The 25,191-nt window shown below is 38.0% G+C and overlaps 1 protein-coding gene across 3 annotated transcripts in view; it reads left to right on the forward strand.

The window, feature by feature from the left end:
- epha3 (eph receptor A3) overlaps positions 1-25,191 on the forward strand; it is a 104,835-nt gene that overhangs the window by 11,519 nt on the left and 68,125 nt on the right. For all 3 annotated transcript variants that reach the window (XM_088001915.1, XM_088001902.1, XM_088001908.1), the window contains exon 3: positions 6,541-7,201. In XM_088001915.1, coding sequence (XP_087858041.1) covers positions 6,541-7,201 — 661 coding nt within the window. The remainder of the gene's footprint in view (positions 1-6,540; positions 7,202-25,191) is intronic.

Genomic DNA, 25,191 nt, shown 5'->3' on the forward strand with positions numbered 1-25,191 from the left:
TGCAGACTACACAATTGCAACTGTGCGACTAAATGACGGAAGAGATGGATGTTGTGCTGGCTAAAGTTATTTGCGTGTGAGCAACTAGGAAAATGTGCACTGATACGGGTACTTGATACAGCCCTGGCCATTGGAATGTGTGACAGAGGTTATGCAGTTTGCAGAGAAATGTCTGTTTTACTTCACATTTTCTTCTTTGAACTAGTTTAGATAAGACGTTTGTGGTTATCCGATTTGTAAAAGTGGTGTGAGAATGGCCGTCGGTGTGATTCCCTACGGAGAACCTTTCCAAGCAGAATGAGCAGGGAATTAGCTAAGGGTTGAAAAGATGAGGAGAAAGAATAGATGGAGGGGTGTTGGAAATGCAGAGGAAAGTGAGAGAAGGAGAAAATGACAGAGATGTAAATAGATAAATGTTGGCTTATATAGTGAAATATTTGCCACTGCCATGATACGCACTAGATATCTGTGTCGAGGGAGATGCCCAACGTGAGTTTTCCATCTTATTTAGCACTTTGTATGTTGGATAAAAAGTTCAGTTTTTCATCTTATTTGAATAAAACCCATTCTTCTTTCATGAGAAAGACTTCCCACAGCATGATGCTGCCTGACTCATCGGACCAGACAACCTTCATTTTTGAGAACGGAAGAGAAATGAGTGACAGGGAGATCAAAAAGATGAGTAAGGAGGGTGAAGCCTGCGAAGAAAGCAGGAAAAGCTCAGAGGGGAGAAAGTCAGAGACACAGACACAGATAAATATTGCTGATGATCAGGTCCTCAAGGTGAATCATCTGTAATTACTCACGTCATCCACTGACTTCGCTCTGATAAGCAGCATGCCCCTCGGAGACCGCTGCTCAGAAATGATTTCTCATAATGTGTGGCTACGGCGGAGAACCCTTTCTGCCTCCCTCACACATACACGCAGATACAAACTCATTCACACTGATAGAGAGGCTTCAGCTATTGGCCTACGGAGACGCAACGTGCTCTGGTCAGAACAAATTAAGAGCTTAGCCTCCCCAGGATGTTCACTCGGGAGCCACCGAATGGACTGATGGCTGTGCGTCTGTGTGTTTGAGTGTGTTTGATCCAGATATACTGTTATCTGTCTGGGAGGCAGGCTGATTGCTTTGCAGTGTCCGGGGGGCTTAACCCATCACTAAAGACTGTTAAAGATTACATTCTCGCATGCTTTGAAAGCATTCTTCAGCAACAAACCAACACCCCAGACACCGGCTCTGCATGCAGAATAGAATTAATGGGTACATACAAAGTGAAGTACAGTCTTCAAAGCGACGGGGGATACAACGTGGCTGTCTTTGCCAGGAACTTGGCTTATTGCTGCAGTATTTCAAATCTCCATTCATGGCTACCAATATTAATTCGTTTGAAACAAGTTTAGGTAGCTGCTTTCGCACATGCAGTGCGGGACAGAAAAGTGTTTTACATTTGAGGAGCTTCTCTTGATAGGACATAACAAGGAGTGGAGTTTAATGCATATTAATAAAGGGGAGTATTATACCAGAGGATTATCGTAGATATTTCAGCTTTTAAGAGCACTCCTGCTCTGGCAGTATCAACAATTGATACTTTAGTCACGCAACATTGTTTGTTTTACTAATGATTACAATTATGTTTTCTCTGAGCATACTTAAAACTCCAGAAGAACTTTCCAGATGGTTCCGTGAAGCAAACCATCTGGCACATCAGGTTATGTTTTCAGAACTAGTGATATCATATATGATTGCACAAATCTTGTATTGGAGCCAAGGCCGTGTCTTTGATGGAGCTGCCAACTGCATGCATGACTCAAGCTCTTTTTTAACCCTAAGCCATAAAAAGAACACCCTTCGTCAGATCATCCTCAAACCCAACACTATGTTGGTTTATGGCCAATTTAATCAAAATACATTCTAAACTCAGATCTCAAAGCACCAATGTGGAATATGTTTCAATAATGAAGTAAATTCTGAAAAAAGATGTTTTAGACTCGTGGCAGGTGTTGATCTATTTTACTTCCTCTGAAATCTGTCAGTCTCAGTTACATTTAAGTGCTCTGTCACCCTATATAGCCCCCCTTTAACTACCAAAGACCCTAACATCTTTGAACTAGGTGAATTAGAGTGCTGACTAGGTGCTTTTGAGGAGTGCCTGTTGCCATAGCTATGTGTTGATCAGCTCAACTTACCACATTTCATTACCGTCCGTTTTGCTGTTTCACCTACAGCACAGATCAGAGAACCCAGGGCAGCATCACAGCAACCTGTGTCTCAGCTGCGACCATTAAGGGTCAAGGTCAGAGGTCACAGAGGTAGGTGTAGGGTCACTGTGTTGTTATATATCAATTAGAGTACAACTAGGAGAAGAGTTGCGTTGGAGAAATATAAGGTGATGGCTTTCTTTTTCCTGATTAGCCAATAATCCACCTTTAGGTTCCTAAAAAAATATTAAAGAGGTATGAAATAAAACTGATAATGTTTGGAAAGATGGCTAATCATGCCATTTCCTCTACTTGAAACTGTCCAACAGTTCCATCATCTCAGTAAGAGGTTGACACATGTTTAAACCGGTGATTTAGCCTTATATATTACCTGCAACAGGTAACACTTACTGCATGTCTTCACTTATCTCTTCATTTAATATACTGTAAATCCAAATTGTTAGTAACTTCAGTGTTCAGCAAGTCTGAGAGGGGCAAAGACTAAAGCAAACCTGTGCACCTTTAATGCAACTTTAATCTCAAAACTTTGGGCTGACATTTTTTCCTAGTTCTTTTGTATGAACCTTTAAATTGTCATCACTTTGACATTGGTCTCTAATTACACAGAACCCAGTTATTCATAGTAAAAATGGGTTTATTTAATGGTGTGATACATCTTCTCTGTGAAAACCATGCTGAGGATCCAGCATTAAGCCTTTCTAATCAAAGTAACTACTTGATAGAAAAGCTTTGAATTGTAAAGTGTATAATTTCCATACCCCATGGTGGCATTTTTAAAATGAGGTAGCTACCGCACGTAGCATAATTAATCTCAATTTAGAGTAGACGCCAATACAATTATCTACTGGATGTACAATAGGACATTTATTATTGAGCAATATATTGGTGAGTGAATCACACGATTATAAAACATTCAGCTTGACAAATTTCATACAAATCTTCATATAGCTGCATGCATCTCCAACACAACTTACTCTTGAAAAACATTAGAATCCAAAACAGAGCATTTATGATTTTATGTCATAAAGATCTTGCAATAATATCTTACATGTTTTAAAGGCTTCTGCAAACATTTGCGAATCAGAATAGGCCTATCTAAAGGAGAAAGTACATGTATCAGTCTGAACTCGCTTGGATATTTCACAATAAACATATTGAAATGTAGACTGTCTTAAAATGTGGGACTGATGCATGAAGACATGCAGAGTGAAGTGAAATGTAAGAGCATGCTGTCAAAATGAAGTCCTTTATGTGGTCTTGAGGTCAAAGCTGTAGACTCAGCACGCAGTTGTGATGTTTTACAAATGCACACATGCAGAGGAAGCCAGAGTAGAAAATCCAGGGAGCATTTCAAACAGAAAAAACAGATGCTCCGAATGCAGCAGAACAAGATAATTACCTCAAAGTAGTGGTCAAATTTAACTCATCGTGAATCTTTCTCTTTTGTGGAGGCAGTCTCAAACTAATTTTGTCATGTTTGTAAATTGTAAAGTCTCAAACTCAGCAACAGTCTATTGAAACCCTATGGAAGAAGTTATGCTTTGATTCATGCAGTTAACTTAGAACTTCTTAGAATTTTATTAAAATAAGCAGATAGGACAGCCATGACTTCTTTCAACTGGAAACATTGATTTATTAAATGACCATAGTTTGTGAAAATATATTTAAAGCAAGGTTGTGCAATACCTATGAATATTAAAATGGTTCTCTTTAATATTAGTAAATATGTATAGCCTCAAGCTATACAAAGTGATTCATGAGTCAGAACCAGCATATTTAAAAAGGGGTGACATGCATCTAGAACAAACTATTCACAAATTTAACTTCAACACATAAAATCAGAGTTAAAATAACTAAAAAATTCCAGTTGTAAATAAAATATTTAAATGTCCAGACTCTTGTTTAAAGTTTAATTAAGCAGAGTTGTATTAGTGTATACTACATTATTCACTTAGTACCAATATCATTTTGACATAGTAAGCATATTTTTCTGAATTGCTGGAAAAACTGGAAACCTGCTGCTCTGCAAAAAAAAAGAAAAAAAAATCAACAAGATAAGTTGACCTAAAAATGGAAACAAACACCAAAATCTTTAATGATAATGGAGAAACACATTTAAGCATGCACATTTGTCAGTGTGTTCACACAAGTAGATTTTCTTATCAAACACAATGTCAGCAGTCACTAATCACTATGACAAAGCTGGTCCTCCTTTTGGTTTCTGCTCTGTTAAAGTCTGTCAGCAACCCCTTTTTGACTTGTCATCACATCATTTTGTGCTTGTATTTATAGCTGAGCATTTAAACCTGTGAGTACAGTCAGGTGAAATGTTAACTTTAGTTTCACCTCTGTATTTAACTCCTTTGAATTCTCCCATCATTTCCCTGTTATTGTAAGAGCTTCAGGGACCGTTCACTGCTCTCAGATGAATGAGGCGATGCCAAAGGAACCATGACGGGAGAGACTAAACACAAACGAAATCTCTCCCTCTGAGATTTCCTTTAATTATGTCCCTCTCTTTTACGACTTCTGCTTGTACTTTTTAAGGCTTTTAATTTTGTCTGCCTTCCAAATATCCCAAGTATTTTGTGCCTTCCAAAAACACTCATACCCCTTAATTTTTTTTTTATTTTGCCTGAAAAACTTCAGTGTGTTTTACTGTCATTTTATGAGACGTGACCAACACAATGTTCAACTATGAAAAAGGATGCAAAGTTTTCAATCTTTTTTTTTTAACAAAGACAGTGTTGTAATTTTATATTTTGCCCCTTTTACTCTGATCACCTTTAGTCCAGTCCAACCAATAGAGTTCAGAGGTTACATAATTATTAAATAGAGTCCCTGTGTGTGTATGTTAATCTCAATACGGATATGAATGCTCAGAGTTGATGTAACTTTTGATAGAGCTAAATTCAGGGAACGTGTACACTAAATATACAGCAAGATTTACCATTTGAAATTGTGTAAATGTAGGCATAGTGTTGAGGTAGAATGGCCTAGCCAAAGTCCAGGCATAAATCCAGTTATTTGTAATATTTTTCTAAGAAGAATTGACAGAAATATCAGACTTTACCCCAAAAACACATGCAGCCATAGATGCATGTGGAATGTAGTTTTACATTGTGATTTAGAGCAAATTAAATACACATGCACAGTTCAGTTCTGAACTGTGCATGTGTAAAAATAATTTCTCTTTTTATTGCAGAAAATCTTAAATGCACTAATTGAAATCCACCAAAATCTGAACTAATAACTTTTCAGGTCTCCGTCATATAATGAACTCTTTCACACATCTGAACACAACAGAGGGACTTAAATTTATATTAAAACTTCACTAAAAAGAAAAGGGAAAACCATTTGCTCATTTACACCCATTATCTCATCTTAACCATTATAAGCCCACTGTTGCAGGTCTCCATCCCTCATTGCTGTGACTCAGTGTTGATTTGCCCGGACAGCAAAGCCGAAGAGCATGATCAATGAGTCTTCCCGCTGTGTTGAATTCAAAAGGAATGACCCAGCTCTCTTTTTCTCCTCTCCTCTCTTTGCTTTCTCCCAGTGGAGGGAAAATGTAAGATAGACACGAACGTTCCTGGTATACACTCACATCTGTCTATACCTCGTAGCTTCTTTTTGTTTCATTTAGTGGATTCAGCACGTTTTCTTTTTTAAGTAGAAGTAGTTCTGTGATGCAAATAACAAAGACTACAGCTTGAAAGTCCTCACTATTAGAGAAATTAAAGAGATCATGTTAGTGTAAGGGTGGAAAAACAAAACACTATGAGATTTTTGTTAATATTTAATATTAATTATGCAGCTTCACACAAATTTAGAGCAACTGAGATGGAAACATCACACTTCATGGCTTATCTTAGAGATATTTTCACAGCACCCTAATAGAGAAAAATTGGCTATGGCAGCAAGTTTGCTTTTAATTAATTTGAATCATTTACAAAAGATCTGGTAGTGTGATTTTTTTCACCCTTAAGTGTTTATTAGATGTTTAGTATTCAGAAAGAATGAATCTGGATCTAAATAATTCATCATTAAATGGTTACAGGGTGGAGATAACTATTTTTCTCTCTATCTCCCCTCCTTCCCTCTTTTTTCCTCTAATTCCAAACCCCTAATTGTCTTCAACATTATATGAATCTCTTTGCCTCTATTTTCTTCTCCTTTCACCATCTTTATTCTTCATTCTCACTTCCTAATTTTCTCATTACTTTCTTTATTTGCTGTATTTCTGTTCTTTTTATTTCCTTCCTGCTTCCCTCTGCTTCTCCTTTCGACCCCTCCCTCTTTTTGTTTGTTGCAGTGGGAGGAGATCAGTGGTGTGGACGAGCACTACACCCCCATCAGGACCTTCCAGGTCTGCAACGTGATGGAGTACAGCCAGAACAACTGGCTTCGCACCAACTGGATCCCTCGCCAGTCGGCGCAGAAGATCTACGTGGAGCTGAAGTTCACCCTGCGGGACTGCAACTCCATCCCGCTGGTCCTTGGCACATGTAAGGAGACTTTTAACCTCCTCTACCTGGAGACAGACGATGACCAGGGAAGCCACTTCAGGGAGCATCAGTTTCAGAAGATTGACACCATTGCTGCCGATGAGAGCTTTACCCAAACAGACCTTGGAGATCGCATCCTCAAGCTCAACACCGAGGTGCGGGAGGTGGGCCCTTTGAGCAAGAAAGGTTTCTACCTGGCATTCCAGGACGTGGGTGCCTGCGTGGCTTTAGTCTCAGTCAGAGTTTACTTTAAAAAGTGTCCGCAAACTGTGAAGAATTTGGCCTCCTTCCCTGACACTGTGCCCATGGACTCCCAGTCCCTGGTTGAGGTCAAAGGCTTGTGTGTCAATTACTCAAAAGAGGAGGAACCCCCACGAATGTACTGTAGCACAGAGGGGGAGTGGCTTGTGCCTATTGGGAAGTGTCTCTGTAACCCAGGATACGAGGAGAGAATCAGCACCTGCCAAAGTAAGAAACATTTGTTTTTATATTATATATATATATATATATATATATATATATATATATATATATATGTTTTTTTTTGTATTCTGTAATGTCCAATGTCTCATCTCTTTCTGTGTGTGGAACCTCTCTGATCTACATAAGTTAAAGACCTTTCCGAGGCTGCGAGAAAACATTGATGTAAAGACTCCTACACTTCATATCTGTCAGTTTAAGGGTTTTAATGTGAAATACTTGGTCTTTGTGTGCACATTACGTATTTGACTGTGGATTCATTCTGTTTGAGAAACCTTCAAACAAATCCAAGGCTCCCAAGGTGTCTCTGGATAGGTTGTCCAGCTGTACGCATGTATCTCTCTATATGTAGACGATGTGTTATCCAGGTCCGTCAGCAGGCGGGTGCAGCCGGTAGTGATTTGGTAGTAACCTTTTCTTTGACACATCATTATCTTTGGAAGATTTTAGCTAGAACTGCAAAGACAGGTCCAACAAAGGGAGTAGACTGGAGTGAGTTACAATGGAATAGCTGTGGTGATGACTGTGGGTGCGGGGGGAAGTATGACAGGAGGTTAAACTGAGATTGATGCAAATGTATTTGTATATCATTGTCTGGTCATCATGACTGTTCTGCTGCTTGCACAATCTTCACACATGTTTTGGTCCTTGCAAAACGTTCTCACAGACCAACACAAACTAGAATGTAGCTGTGAAGCGGGAGGACGTAATTTATCAATTTTAAATGTTTTAAACTCTGGAGACAGATATCCATCTGTCTCCACATCTAATGACAGATATCCATCTGTCATTAGATGTGGATCACAGTCCAGTCTTTAAAGATGTGCTAATAAGAAGCCACGTACGAAAGAAAGCCATAAAGTAAGTTTTGTTTGCAGTTTGTCACAATCCATGCAGGATACAGAAGAAACCTGGAAGGAAGCTTGTAGAGGTCTCAGCCACATAGCTCAAATGTCTTTCCTAATTTAGTGATCTAAGCATATTTCTTTTGGCATTTACACCAAATGCTATGCAGAGTGTGAAACAAACTCTAATTACACCATCCTCAGGGCGAAGAATGGTAGTTGCAATGTTATGCTGAGGGGATTTTTCAGTTGGGACACGGTAACTGGTCAGAGTTGATGGGAAGATAAATGGAGTTAAAAACAGGGCAATTGTGAGAGAAAACTTGTTAGAAGCTGCAAAAGACTTGAGACTCCAACAGAGAACATAATCTTACTGATCTTGAGCTTTTTTACAACATTTCCGTCTCTAGATGTGTATACCAGTAAATACTTCCTACAATGACTTTAAAGCAGAAACAACACTGAGGACTACAGCAAAGAATATCCAATATTACATTCTCAGCTTTTGTAGCTTGTCCCAAATGGTTCCTTGTTCATCAGTGCTTTTCTCTCCAGAGACATGCCCGGTGTTAATTAAAGATCAAAGGCGGTCTACTGGGTCAAGCCCCTGCTGTCAGGGCCAGGGGACGCTCTTTTTCTGGAACTCTGGACTCCAGACAAGCATTTTCTCATCGCCCAGATGCAAGGATAATTTTAGTCAGCATGGCTGGATAAAGTCAGAAAAAAAACAACATAATAAACAAGAGGCCGGAAATGAAATATATATCGAATTAATACTATATATTTCAGAGGCTAGAAAAAGTACAGAACCTGTCATATTTGTGTTGCATTTTTCTGTTATTCAGGCTTTTCTCAAAAATTTAACAAAATAAGTTTGATAGATATAGTGGAATGATGTTATGGACATATATGTTGCACTCCCATCAACACAACCACACACACGGACACACACACTCACACACACGCAAGCCCTCACCCCTCCCACTTCACTGTCACCCTCCATTCGCTTCCTGCGTCTCTGTGAATTGTGTGAATGTTTGGATGTATTTGACAATCTCTTATTAGTTTCAGAGTGCTCTAATGGACTCTAATAAGGTCTTGTGTTACTATGGAGTGGGACAGCTGCACCAAGGGGCCCCTGCAGCCCCCTGCAAGCAGCCGTCAGGGGCCCCCATCATGCCGCACGCTCACCAGGCCCTCTGTGTTAACAGATAGATGGCCAAATGGCGTTAGGTCACCATATATGCTGGTACCATAAAGAGGAGGAAAACATATTTACAAGGCTGCACACATGGAGAAAAATGATAGAAACAGATGCGTAAGGGATGGTTTATCAAGTATACACATGTTACAGATGCTCAAGCTGGCACATGTTGTGAAGCTTTATCGCATTAGTCTGTGATCTATTTTAAATTTTATTGAAGCTGGACATGAAAACCTATAACTGTATTTGAACAACCCGCTGTGATTTTACATTGAGAAATCTGTTAAAAATGTCTATCATTTCTGAGCTAAAACTGCAAAATCAGCTGTGAAAAATTAACTGCACTTTTTTTTATGTAAGTTTTCAAATTACATTTTTATTGCAAAGAGAAAACAAAAACTATCCACCAAAGCCATAGACGAAAATAGAAAATTCCCCCATTTTTAAATTGTGAATTGTAAATTGTGGACTCCTATGTTCAACTTTACTAGTCACACCCAGATCTGGTTACTATTTGTGCTGAAGAATCACTCAAAACAATCTCCCTGACAACATAGAGTAGGCTAAATGATCTTAAAAAGCCAGGCGTCATGTGTTTTCTAAAGCTTTGCGAGTTCAAAGAAATACAGTGTGAGTCATCATCTACAATATGAAAAAAACATGAACCGATTAAAAATCTCTACAGAGTGACCTTCCAAAACTACTCCATGAGATTTTTTTTGGTTCATCAAAAACATCCCAGATTTATTCAAATGCATGTCGTTTAGGTTTCTGGTGTATTCCTATTTTCACAAAATGCCATGCTGGTTTGAATCAAATGTTCCCCTAGATTAAATAAAATCATAATTTAAAAACTGTTTTTGTACTTACTCAGGGTGTCTTTGATTTTTTTGTTTGTTTGTTTGTTTGTTTTTTTATAATCCGGGAACAAAGAAGCATCGATGGAAAAAATCTGGAAAGACTTAAATGCTTTTTCACACCACTGCATATTTTCAAATGAAAGAAGACAGGAGAAAGATTTACTAAAGAGTGGTGAAATTATTAAAATAAACTTTATTTTTATTTTCAGCAATACTTTAATGTAGTTGCTGCTATTTCAGTAAAATATTTTATTAGTGGGATTGTGAGAAGAGTTGTTTTTGTTTCCAGAGACTCTAAAGTATGTTTAGCTTAATTATTTGAGTACACACTAGTAACAGACGATCAGTGCGTTGTTGGGCTGTAATTTTGTGTCCGTGTTTGTTTGCTTGTGCTCAAGGCCAGAGTTGCTGGCTAAATGTCAGACTGCTTTTTCAGTGGCGCCGTTGAAAGAAAACACACACTCTGCCTGGGTGAGGCCGTGAGAGTACATATCCGAGCTGCAGATATACGAGAGTACATGTACTTTTTTTTTTTTTGTGGAAGACTGAATGCATTACTAAAACGATTCAATGAGTATTCATGTGAACATATTTTAGCTATACGATGCTTATCAGAGCAGCTGGTGTCAATTGATTTATTCATCATGTAGAAACTCAGCGCTGATGCAGGGTAATCTGAAATGTCCAACATGTATAGTGGTGTCACTCGTCTGGATTACTGTATATCTTGCAAGAAGCCTTCAGCTTTTCCACACAAATGTGAAGCCAGATCTAATCTCTCTAAGTCCGTCTTTCATCTGTCAATACAACAAAATGGAGCAGGTGAACCTACTCCTATCTACCATCAGTGTGAAATTCCTGCAACCTTAATTTGATCCTAAAACAGCTAACGGCGGCCTGTTTGTGAAAACTGTGTGTGCGTGTGTGTGTGTGTTGAGAGGATTGTGTGTCGGTGTGTGTGTCTATGTGTTGCATGGGCAAGCAGCTGTTCTGCTGTACGGTGAGAGGAGATCCAGGTTTACATTCTTGCTGGATTTATCAAGAAACAAAGCCCTGAAACTAACCAGCTCCACAATATGCATTGTACTGCAGAAAAAATAAAAAATCTTTGTACAAAGTCTCACTATCGAATCTTCTTCAAACTCATTTGCATCATTTGTCTGAAAGTCTTTTATTTGAAGTGAAGAGTCAGTTTCCCGCTTTCAATATTGTTCAATTTCTCTTCGTCCTTTTAGACTTAAACAATATATCTCTGTGACCTAGACTTGATTTATTATATCAACCAAGTCTAGGTCAGTCTAGAAAAATACATTTTAATTTCAACAAGACTTTTACCTGGGAAATTGAATGTCATAATTAGCATTCAATTCAATGCAATTTATTTATAGAGTGTTAATTCATAATAAATGTCGAGACACTTTACCAAAAACTTCCTTTAAATTAATTCAATCATAAATTACAATTCATCCTTCTGATTAAGCTGTAATACATTTTAAATGTTGCTCATATTAACAATTTTGTCCTCTCAGCAATAAAAATGAAACATAATTAAAATATAATTAATAAAATAAAATTTAATATACAAAGTACTTTTCTATACATCCTTTTTTCCTTCAAAAGTATAACTGTAAATAAATAAATAAACACTCATTCTAATTTATTATTAATATTAATATACATTTATACAATTTTCTGATTCACATTTTAGCTACATATCATGCATAAGATATAGATACAAGCACAAATAATCAACATATTTTATTTATTTATTTTTTTGTGAGTTTCTAGCTGTCCAAACTCAAACCAAAATGTCTGGTGATTGCTCCTTCTCTTTCGTCCCACACGTTCTTCTCATCCCGCTGCCTGATGGTCTTGGCTGCCGAGTTCAAAGCACTTGGTCCATATCACGTCAAATGTTTTATATCACTCTTCACTCTCCAGCTTAAGTGATTTAGCGGCTGCCCTTGTGCACAGAATTGCTTCGCTCTCAAGCAGACATTTTGAACTCGCATTATACATCTTCCACTGAGGCTGTCACGCGAGCCTCCATCAACTTGACCAATCATATACTTAGGCTGGGCCTGAGCTGATTTATTTTTGCTTTTAATAATAACCAAAGCTCTGTTCAGCAATATTGTGCGCTCACGCAATGAATTAAATGATTTTCTGTAATGACATTGTGGCTGCGAGTCTGCCTCTGCGTAGAACCTGGTGAGAGCGCACAGATAGATTTTTGCTCTCTTTCTCACAGATGTTTGGAAAAAAAAAGTTTGCTCTTGAGTCAGAAGTAATCAGATTTATATAATTCAACTTTTATTTTATGATTCAATAAAGATTTCTTTATTACCGTACTCACTGTTCCTTTTTAGAGATCTAAAGTATAGTACATTTAACTATAATGGATAAAATATGAAAATATCATTGTTATAATACGGTGTGTTTTTTTTTTACTCTAATTAATAAATTAAACTGATGCGTCACTGCAGAGCTCCCGCATTTGTGCTGACTCTTTCCTCATGATTTTCATCAAACACATTGCTCTTTGAACTCCATTTTTTTGTATATTTGTCTGCCAGACTGTTGAGATTGAGTGCTGTGAATACATGGAGCTGCTGGCTCTCCCCTTGTCCCCTTGGAAGGACTCTGTTTGTTTTTGTTGGCCATTATATAACCACCCGGCTCTCACAAAAACATGGCAGTTCCACACACACTCACAAACCCCTTTGAAATCCATACACACACACACACACACACACACACACACACACACACACACACACACACACAGCAGTGGTGCTGCCTGTCCCCCATGAGTTGCAGTAAGCACAGTGTCTTCCTCTTGTCCAGGACTGAAGAAAATTACTCAGTTACTTTGGATCTATACCCAAGCATGTGTTTGCATACCGTATATTTATATGTGTGAGCTGTGACCCTTTTCATCGCATTGTCTGTATCGGCGTTCACTCACAATGGGTGAACGACAGGCACTACAGAGTCCTGTTCCTAGTGGAAATGCCCTGTTAAAGGGCACCTTCACTCTTTACGGTTGAGTATCATACACTTCCGCTACAAATTTCTAAACCGAATCCAGGCAGTCAGATCAATTCAATCTTTCCTGTGCGTGCTTGTTTGGGTGAACCAAGGATACAGTACAGAGCTCTGTTGTAACACTGGTGTTCTGTTGCTTAAGTCTCCTCTCCTCTTCTCTTGTCAGTTTAGCTTAGAGTGGAGGCTTTTGCTGCTGCAGCTCTTTGGCTGTGTGCTCCCTGGCATTTAGCCCTCTTGGACCTGAAAAGAAGAACAGAGGCGGGAAAAGAAGGACAAGCCCTGAGTTGAGTGTTCTCATACGAAAGGTCTTGAACCAGACTGTTAACAGTATATTTGCCAGATTCAAATCTACACCCGGGCCCTTTCGCCATAATAGACTGGTGATCTGTCCAGGTTGGGCTCCACTACTCTCACGTTGACCACTGGAAGGCTTCAGAACCCCCTGCGACCCTGAACAGGATTAGATTGGTATAGAAAATGGATGAATGGAAAACTTGAGCCATTTGCCCCTCGGAAACTATGTGCAAACATCTACATTAAAATGCAACATTCTTTCATCAGTCGTACATACAGTAACACTAATGTAAAAAAATACCTACAGTACGTCCTGGCCTCCAGCTGCCAGAAAGCTCCTTTAAATTTTACAGAAATGGTTTTACAGTGTATTGTGTATTCCATTTGCAAAGGTAACTATAGGAACTCACTCTGGAGACGTTTTCTATAAACCTAGAACACTGGTCAGATGTTTCATAGTTTAAAAGTCACTTTTATGATCACACAAGGGATCATAATACTGCATCTAAAGTTGAATAGGTTACCTGGGGATAAATTTGCACTCTAAAGCCTCCTGGTTTGAAAACAGCTGGGCCATTAGGTTAGATTAGCCACAAAATATTGTTTCAAAGTTTAAAGTTTGTCACAGAAAAAAAAACCTAAAAATCTGTGCCCTGTATTATAATCCAGTTCACGGTTTGTTTAAACATCCTAGAATCTGAATAAGAGATGCAGTCCTGATTCTGAAAGTGCTAGAAAAATGTCATGCTCGGACATTTAAGAAGAATTGTTTCATAAATATGTTGGGATGGTTGACATGGTTACATCATTAGTCTGTACAAATCAATAATCACACAATTTGTTGTAAATATTTCATTAGTTTATGTTCTAAAGAAACCTAGTTTACATTAATTCCCTATAATAACGATTAGCTTAACTTTTGCGGATATTTACACTTCCTTCGATTTACATTAAAAAATAACCTTCTCTTCCTATCATGCTAATCTATGTAACCCATTTAATTTATTTACTTCCTGCATTGCCCTAAATGCCATTGTATTTGTCATTTTGATTGATTCGACTGTAATGTGACAGAAAAGTAGGAAAATGTAATTTCCATAATGTATAACGTTAAATAAAACAGATTAAAGTCATGATTCTTCAAGCCCAAAGCTGAAAGCAATTAAACAAATGGCCATTAAAAACATAAGGTCTAAGCATATCTTTTGATAATGCTTTTATTTGCTGGTCTTAGTGGTTTGAACTTGTCAGGAAGCACCAATTGATTGGCCTAAAATCAGTTTTGATCAATGTAAAGCTTGTGGAATTCCATTGGCCTAAATACAAAAAGGAAAACATCAGTCGATGGCGCTGACCAATATTGTGTAGTGTGTCCTGGATCAACTTTGCCCTAAAACTAACAGGATTTGTTAGATTTGGAAGACATATATTATTTTTCCCTTAAGCATTTGAGTTGTTTAAATAAAATGTATATTTTTTTAATGTAAAGCAAGTAATACACTTTTCTAAGTTTGAGTTTTCTGTGGATTTTCAAAATAACTGAAATTTGGATATAATCAATACTTAAAAGAAGGTAAGACTATGTGTTTATGTATGGGCTGCACAGACATTCCTGTGACAGTGTTCTGTCTGTCTGAGACGCACTTTCAGAACCATCTTCCATTCAAATCACACAATGCTTTGTTCTACTGCGATGCACATTAATGATACTGTATCACTCCTAAATGTAGTTGTAGAGGCTAGGAGACTAATGTGCTTAATTAACACACACAAATGGTAGACTGTAATTATATTTAAAATATGAAGAATCCTATCTCTTCAAAATATTTTCCTACAACATTGTAAATCATATTGAGCATAGACTTTTCTTAGTATCATTTGAAATTTTTGTGTTGTGACAAACTTAGCTTGCAGGTCTTCAAATGTGGCTAAAATACCTCACAGGTCTATGTTGGTACTTTTTATAACATATATATAATAAATTTTTTTGTTGTCCATTTTCCATTGTTTGCAATACAAAAAGATCATGTTGATACTGGTTGTAAATTATTAACATCAGCCCTAACTTTTTCTATAAGTTCATCCTTATTGTGGAAATAAAATAAAAGTGGAGCTAGGAATGTCATGCTGATAACATATCAGTAATCATATTCACTCTCTCCATAAAGCAGCAGAAGAGTTACGTGTGTAAGGAAAGAAGTCCCAATAACCAAAAAATAGAGTATGATTATACAGTATTTTCAAATTCAGCCTAAATTAGTACAGTGCACACCAAACAAGGAAACTTTTCAATAATTTAATATCTTCTTAAATCAAATACAGTACATTAGTAAGTGAAAATTGAGCCACCATTTTCTGATACAATGTATGTCAGCCCCATTTAATTTACACACTTTATGTGTTTGCACACATAAAGTGGCTCATATCAGTAGATTTCGTGAGTGCTTCTGAGTGTGTGTGAATGTGTTTCTGGCATGGGATAGCAAAGGAAGCTGTAGCCAGGGACGCAGAAAAGGTTTGTTCATTCTGGGTATTATTGCCTGTTTGCTTTTCTCTTTTGTGGGCCTTCCAATGCAGGCTGGGGGCAGCGGGTAAAGCCTGTCACCCCGGGGCCCTGGTGCTGCTGGGACTTCAAAGCTGTTGGTAACCACAGGCTCAGGAATTCAACATCATGCATACACACAAACACACACATGCATGCACACGCGTATACACCAATGCACAGAAACAGAATGATGCCAGGAGACTGATGGAGGTCTGAATGCATGGGGCGTTTGTTTGTTTGAGAGGCCCATGCTAGCTGACTGAACATCTTTACAGTAGGTCATTTATAGGTGTATGTGTGGTGTGTCATTGCATTTATATCTGCAGTAGATTCTTTAAATGCATCATCAACTGACAGATACAGACAATTGTACTCACACCCATTTTATAGTTGTTTAAAAAGACTTCCAAGAAATAGCTCCATAACTGCACACAGACAAATTTACAGAAATCCAACCTTTAATGTGTGTCTGTTTATTTGATGTGGGAAAAACATAAACTCTAATGAGACGACGTGTTTTTAACTAAATTCCCAGTGGCACAATTATTGGGACCCCTAACCACTCAAATCCTTTTAAAACAAATGTAACAGAAACATTATTTTAATGTATACTAGGAACTTATTAGTAATGCAAAGCTTTCTGTTTCCCTGGGGTAAAAATACAGCATTACAGGGGCATATTTCACTTAGCTGCTGGTTGCTAGAGAGGACAAGGACCCACATTTATCTTGCCCCCACACACAGTGAGACTGGTGGTGAAGAAGGTAAAACTAAATCTTTAACACTCACTGTTGGGGTCACCAAGTCTCCATTACAACCATGCAGCGCTTTTCACATACAAAACAGTTGCTTGGGGGTAATAGCAGGAAGAGAAACTGTTTTGTCTTGCCATTGCAATTTTACACTTGTGAAGATGGCTAAAGTTGAGTGTGACATTAAGTGAACAGGTGTCACTTTTCAGCAACAAACACTACATTAAGATTTAGTGAAGTACAGGATGAATACGTGTAGAAACTCTTCATGCCAATTGTTAAACATGCTGGAGGATCTGTGATGCTCAACAACACGACACACGGAAACCAGACACAAAATCAACCTACTTCCTCAGTACCCGGAACAAAATACCACAGAAAACCTACAGGGTGCGCTGAGGGGAAGTGAGCACGAGAGGACCTCTGGATTTGAGAAAATATGAGAAATAATAGAAGAAGCAAAAGTCAGTCCATCCCTCTCCATGCTTTAGCCTTGTGAAATATGTCAGAAGACTGAGTGCTGCCCTTTTTGCGATAGAGCTGTGAAAAATAATTGCCAACAGGGTTTCCTAAACTTGTGGCATTGGTGATTAAGTTTCAGCAAGTATTTCTTAACATAATTTCCCCCATCTCACGAATAAATTAATACATTAACTAGGTTTTCTAGATTTTCTTCCAGAAACTTTGGGAAAAAGTTAGGTTTGTGCCTTTAAAATTATTTCCCATGGGGACATCTCAATGTATGCGTGGATGCTCCACATGACCAGTCTGTGGTTCAGCTTTAATAAGGGAGAAGGAAGGTATTATGTAAAATAAATCCCTTTGAAAACATACCTGGAGTGTTGTTTTGATTCCTTCATGCATGTTTGAGGGAGTCTTGAATCTCCTGTGGAAACACTGCCTATTTCCACAAAGCTCCTCCTGCTTGGAACTGCAGTCCTCAGTTTAATTCCTGCCTCCCAGAGCACAGTTTTCTCCTCTCAGCCCCTCCAGACTAGCTGCAGCAGAAATTGGCAAACTGCGAGTCTGCTGAGCTCATCATATGGACTCCTTCAGTAAATTGCCCCTAAGTACCATTGTAAACAGCATCATGGAGGAGCAGTGTGGTGACAACGTGCTGTAATAGCTGTATGAACAATTTCAAGGGATCAAAAGTTATGTTTGGTATATATACAGAGTTTTTACAACCGAAGATAGCATAGTTACTTTATTGTGTTATGAAATAGCACAATGTGTCTGGAAAATACATAATGCCGCCCCTTTGAAATACTTTAGAAAAAAAGGGGGGGGGGGGAGTCCAGTATGCCTAAACATGTTTATGTTTATGTAGTTAAGCATATATTCATAAATTATTTGTTGTGTTTACTTATCATTCATAACTTTGCTGTTGCTGAGATAACTCATTTGTGCTCCAAGATGCATGTCTCCGTCTGAAACGGGTGATAGCCACATTGGTCCATTGTGAAAAACACACAAAAACCTCAGTGTTTCTTGCCACATTTCTACATTCTCAGGGATCTGCCACTACAGTATGTCCATCACAACATTAGCATCTGACAGTGTAGCACCTTTTCTGTTGAGACTGGGCTCTTCGCGCTCTGCGACAGACAGGAGAATGAAAACAGTAGGAAACGTCTCGCTTGTCACAAAATGAATGTTTGGATACACATGTAATGTAAGAGCCAGGGAAGTAGAAACGTCAGAGCAGAACATGGGAGTTAGTTTGTCATTTGTGATAAATGAGGGGAGGTAAGCTGGATAGACGGAGGAAAACGTTGATGTGGTCTGAGCAAGGAACTAAACAAATGTCTGTCGTTTTGATCATGCTGAAAACCAGGTACTCTGTGTAAGGTTTTCTTTTTGGCAACTTTATTGATATATTGATACTGGGATTCATTTTATTTATTTCACATAAAATAACTGTTAGACAATGAAAAAGAAAACATTCTGACCTTGTAAATGTCCTTTGATTTATAAAAGATTTGGGCTGTCAGATGTGGTCAGTGGAATATCTTTGGATATCTTTCCAAATTTACTCTCCTGACAGATTTTTTTTTTTTTTTTTTTTTAACTTTGATGAGATTTGCATCTGTTAGCCAGGACACACACTTCATCATTTCTACTCAAACCAAATGACTCAACTCAAGAAACTCTTCATCCTGGTTTTGTTCTCTTTGTATGCTGAGATTTGAGAATCAAAAGGCTTCTTTGTCTCCCTGCTGCTTTGATTTTTCCTTACTAATACTTATTTGATTACTGTTATTATTTGTCTGATACGCTTTAATACACCGTAATATATTGTCAGAAAATCCACCTCTAATCACGACCGTTTCATTGAATAATGATGTTTGTCGTTTGTAGTTAGTGTGGGTCTCTTCTCTCAGAGGAAGTGCCAGCACGCAAAGACAACTGAATATCATCCTAATAACAACTCTGGACTAAAATGATTGTGTGTCATTTTTTGTGTAAAGTAGTATCATATCCATAAGCGACAATGCATTTAAGACGTAATACTTTTATTATGAACTACAATATGTTGTAAAATACATGGTGTAAAATATATGGTTGTGCCCCAAGCTGTAACCTTAGGCGCATCTAGGGGCTGCTGCTATCAAGTGTCTCAGTTAATCTAAACACACCCTACAGGCATGTATAATAATGCGTGTAGTTGTCACAATCATTATGGACTCACTGTGAAAAGAGACCTTGCAGAGTCATGAAAAGTCACTGTGTCACCACCTAAATGTCTCTTAAACCGGCTGTCTCCATTACAGATGTCAGTGTTTAACAAGCTTTTCATTTGAAAAGCAAAATCACTTTTTTTTTTTTTTTTTCTCAGTTGAAATGCTGCAACAATTATAACACACACAGGCCTCCACCGGTCTTTTCGCAATTCAGAAGGTACAAAGCTGTGACTATTAAAGCCAGATGGAAGCTCTCTAAAGAGGGGCTGAACATAAAAATATATGGTGGGGGTAAAAAAGTAAAATAACATTTACAATGTTTAACATAATGTTTTATGTCGCTTACGTGTTAATCAACAAGTGACATGTTAAAGCAGTAACAAAATAAATACAGGGACATTTAAATATACTTCTGTAATCATTAAATACTCAAATCTAGGGATTGGTCACAGAACCGTAAAACCAATTATTTAACTTTTAGATGTTAAATAAACATTGCTTGTTCACTTCTGCCTTGTTGGACCAATGCTGATATGTTCAAAACGGTCAATGTTAATTGTTCCACTGAAGTATTTTAGGACTTGGCCAAGTATGCTCTTTTTTTGTAGGTCTCTCAAATTCAGACTTGACTTAGACTTGCCCTTTAGAGACTTGAGACTTGAATGGGAACTCCTGGTCTGAGGTTCAAGTCTTAGTAAGAGATTTATCAGCTGATGTTTTACTGTGAAAGTATGCATCTGTCATTGCAGGGAAACATCCAGCTGAAAATATCAAAATAAAATCACATCATCTTTGGTTCATTCAGAAGTTGAACATGCATGTATTTATGCTTCAATAACTTAAGCATTGATTTAGATTTTGCTCTAACACTTTAGACTTGACTTGTAGTTGCAAATGTGTTCATTTCATTGATGGCTTATTTGTTGATCTGGCTGTAGAGACACTGTTTTAATATGGTGTATTACACTTTATTTATTCTGGGCTCCTTGTTGACTTTTGGGGAAAGATAGGCATAGTTAGTGCATGTTCTGATTCTGAAATGTTTAAACATTTGCTTTGGCATTTAATAGAAATGTAGTTTTAATACTTATAGACTTTGCTTACTTATTGCTGTGTGACTAGATCGTGTCAAACCCAACACATATCTAGACCCAAAGAAGTAATAAGTACCAAAGAACCTGAAAGTGAGCTTTTAAATACACACTTCCAGAACTAAAAACAATAGTTGAAAATGCAGATACCCCTTTTGCAGTTTATGATTTGACATATTGCTTTCACAATCAACAACGTGTTTTATTGCTGTAACTTTGTGTACTCTAGGCCAACACAAAGTAGAGCAGAAGTGTGAACTGAAAGGGAAAGGATATATGATTTTTAGCATTATTTTGAAAAGAATAAATTCCATTTCTGTTGTACCTATTGGAGTCTTTTGGTGTTTCTACATTTTTACTTTTTCTTCTTTACAAATAAGTTCAAGTTGTGTTACAACTGTCTGGTAAAACCAATATTAAAGTCTTTCCAAGTGTTCTCAGTTTAATTTAGCTAAAGACTTTGTCAGCACTTCTAAATCTAGTTTTTCTTTGATCTTAACTATTCTGTCACAACTCTGGCTTTTTGTTTACCTCCCCTCTCATTCTCAAGTATTTTGCAGCTGAGGTTAGACTCAGCTTACTAATTAAGAGACATCAAGCCATGCTAGAACGACTGGTTCTGATTACACTGGACTAACAGGGGCAGAATGCAAAGGCACGTTTGTCGGATTTTTATTTACTAAAAAATAAATAGAAATTCTATTTATTTTCCTTTCACTTCACAACTATCCAGTGCTTTGTGTTTGTGTGTCACATAAAATCCACACACTTTGTGGGTGTGAGAAAATTTTGACAAAAAAAGAAAAGCTTTTACAAGTCATTTTTACACAACTGATTTTCTCAGACTTTCAGGTCCGTGAATACGCTGCATGCAATAGTGTGCACGCCCATGCACACTACAAAAGCAGTTTTGAGTCACTGTTAGTAAATATGCCTGCTGTAACAAGCATTTTACCGGCTAATAAAAGGATGACAAAATAGTCTGACATAATCTCAAAGATGACGGCTTGAAAACTGGCTTTGAAAAACTTTAATCTGATTTGAACTATGCTTAATGCGCATCAGACGGGAAATCTATCTTTGTTTTCTTGGCGGTGAGAGAATCCTGAAAATATGCCGGTTTTTACTGACTGATTGTTAAGACACACAATCCACTCCCTTTTCTAATGTCACGCTGTATTTCACGTAAGATATTACCCCTTCAAACATCTGTGATTTCCCAGATTTTAACCGGTCTTTCTAAGATGATCTATAGATCCTGACTCCATGCATCCGTGATCCGGCCTGCTGCCACAGTTGATAGAGATGAAGTAAAAGGTCTCGGCACTCATATGCGGAGTAGTTGAGCGATCCTTATCCGCCCACGGGGAGCCAAGTGGTGACATTTTACCTTCATCTGTGTCGGTTGACTTTGAAATGATGTCAGATGGAACAAAATGCGGTTTGGTGTGTCCGCGTGTGTACAATCTGTGAGAGAGGAGTAGGTTATTTGCGTGTGATAAATGTTCTGCTGGGGGCGGACACGTACGTGTGTATCAGTTTGCAAGTGCTGATTAAACGCAGTCAGGCCTCAGTGGTCAAGCCTTTAGCGTTCCCTGCACGGTACATTCTTCAAGCGTTCACATTCTCTGTAGAGCCAAATACGGACATTCCAGCCTGAGACCACAGAGGACCACCTAAAAGTCCTGCAGATGTGTTTGTGCACGCGTATGTTCCTATTCTGATGTTTCCTTTGTGTTCGTCTTAAGGTGACAACTACTTCCCTGGCTTTGAAAGACATTAAAAACATGTTTAATTGATGATCATATGCTGCCATTATACTCATGTCCTAAGAATTGCAAAAAATAATGTTATTTTTCTTGACAGGCTTTTATATCTGACACAGGTTAGTAGTTTTAGTTACCCCACCACCCCTTAAGGTCACTTTTCATTAATAGCAGCCTTTGTAGCAGCAAGCATTTGCGCTGACAAATTTGCTTCTTCTGTCAAACTGAAGCCCTCAGTCTTTGTCTCAGCCTCTCCTCTTACGACAGCTTGAATGAAGTGTCATTTCCACCAGGACAAAGGACCCAACCTTTAAAGGTTAAAGGATGCTTCAGAGATGAGCACTGACCTTTCTTGCGGATTACACACACACATTCACATATTCATCCCGCAAATATGCATGGCAGGTTAGAGGCAGTGAGAAGATTAGCCGGGCAAAATGGCAGACAGCAGTGTCCGACATGATTACTGTACTCATCATCCACAGATTTCCCACCTTCGCTTATTCATTTCCCTCCTCCCCTTTCTGTTCAAATGGGTGGCAGGAGACATTTTTCAAGGTGAAGGTAGCACGGCCCACGCCCTGAGATACAACACGCTGATTTTTCCATTCATTCCGCTCTGCTGGTCTTTCACTCTTAGGGTTCAATTTCAGAGCCCGAAGGTGATGTCAAAGTGCAAAATCTTGAGAAATGCTTGAGAAAACTGATTAAAACAATTCCACGACTACCCATTCTTTGGTTTTTCAAGGTCACTTTAGATAGGTTTGTCTTATAATTGAGGGGGAAAAAAACATGCTATGATCAATAGATCTGTTTGTGTAACTAATATCTGGTAAATGGTTTTTCTTAAGCTGCATTAAAAGTTGCATTAAAAGTGTCAACTTTGCATTATTCGGTAAATAATGACACTTTTGAGGAAAGTTGTGTTAAAACTTGTATTAGAAATCCATTAAACGTGTCAACTTTCCATCAAAAGTGTCGTTATTTTGACACTTCATGACAACAGTCATAAATATTCATGAAGACTCTTTCATGTTCATGACATGCATTGTCATGTTTATGACATTATCATATCAGTCTTGTTATGACCCGTCTAGGGGTGGCCAGATCATAACATGAAGGATCCATCCTCTTCAGATCCCAAGCAGCCAACAAACACAAAGTTGAACATTTTATAATGTTATTTATTTTAACAAGATTATTAAAATGTTGCAAGTGGAGCATATGGCTTCAGAGTGAGCTATAATGCCGAAAGCAACAAACAAAAGAAAACTATCAGAATATTAACCAAAACTTACCTAATTGAAAGTAAATAAACCAAATGACTAAAACTTACTTCCCTAACTAAGAAAAACTTGAGAAAACTAAGCAAACATAAACATCAGCTCACTTCTACAAACTCCAGAACTTTTACAAGGTCTAAACAAACAGTGTGGCCGGTTGAGGTGAGCTGGGGATGGATGACAGGAGCTTTTATGTCCGTCACCTCCTAGAGGCCACCAATTGAACGTTGCCGTTGTCTTCTGGGAACCAATCAGAGACAGGCACCTGCACACTCATATTTGCATAATTAAGTTGACGTAACAGTCTTATGCACACCCCTTCAAAAAAAATTTATCAAAAAGTTTTTTTTTTTCATTAAAAACTTTTTGCATTAGGATGAGGCGGCTTTTCAACCATACTGAAATGGGTATATTTTGCAAAACTGCAATGGAAACACTTTTTTCACATCACATGAGTCACGTGATCAACAGTTGGATGTTACTATGAAGAAGATGACAGGAAGTGATAGGAGGATGTTGGTTTGTTTCACTTCTTTGTCCAGTTGGATTATGATATTCTGGGATATTCGCATTACACATTCTATAAACAGTTTCTAATTTGTCAAGAAAGTAATGTTATCCGAAGCAATGATTCACAGCTTTGAGGTTTCTCAAAAATATCTCTAAAATCTTGTTTTCTCCTCATAAAGCCATATAATTTTAATAAAGTGAATGTGTGGTTACACCCCTACTTATTGAAGAACAAAAGCACTTTTGTTGTAATTTATTGCAGTCCTCTGTGCATTGACAAAGAGGATTTAAATTTAGGAAAGAGGATTCTATGTGTATTTTCAAAACATCAGTATTAAGTTTACCAATAAATACATCCATTGTGGTTTCTCTGTCATAAATTCTACTTGGCATTGCGTGTGTGTGTGTGTGTGTGCGTGTGTGTGTGTGTGTGTGTGTGTGCGTGTGTGTGTGTGTGTGTGTGTGGACAGGTGGGAATTACAGTTCAAAGTCTGGGTTAATTGAGCTGTAAGGTATTGATGAGAGCTCAACTCTAATGAGCTTTAGCCAATTATTCCATCGATTTACATGTAAATTGCTCCTGAAAGGTTCCTGGTTGTGGTTTGGATCTGCATGTACTTACCATGCTAATGCTGTTCTGAGTGACAAATCAACACACATAAAGATTTTAAGGGTTGGGAGTGTGATGGATTGTGTTAAGAAAGCTCCAGACTGCTTGATTGTTGGTTGATAGATTGCACTGCATTGCATTATCAGTTAAACAGGGTGTAAATTACTACGCCACAACTCAACCACAGGTGAACACACATAATTATGATCCAAATGTCTTTCATCAGCGTTTCTTTCTTGTCTTGTTGTTTTTGTAGTGCTGCATCTCATTCATACATTTTTCTTTTAATTTCATTGTCATTAAAGGCTCTTATAATGATTTGTTGTGGAAAGCTGCTGGAAATCCTGTAAAAATAACAACCCTCCACAGACTTATAATTCCTCAAGAGGAGGAATTGTGTGCTTATAAACTCAGCTGTTTCTGGTCACCCTGTCAATTTCTTGCTACGGTCTCTCTAGTTGTCAAGTTATATCTGAACGCTCTGCA

Source organism: Poecilia mexicana, unplaced genomic scaffold (genome assembly GCF_051168715.1).
Source record: "Poecilia mexicana isolate PSO_F unplaced genomic scaffold, ASM5116871v1 scaffold_2, whole genome shotgun sequence".
Classification (NCBI taxonomy): domain Eukaryota; kingdom Metazoa; phylum Chordata; class Actinopteri; order Cyprinodontiformes; family Poeciliidae; genus Poecilia; species Poecilia mexicana.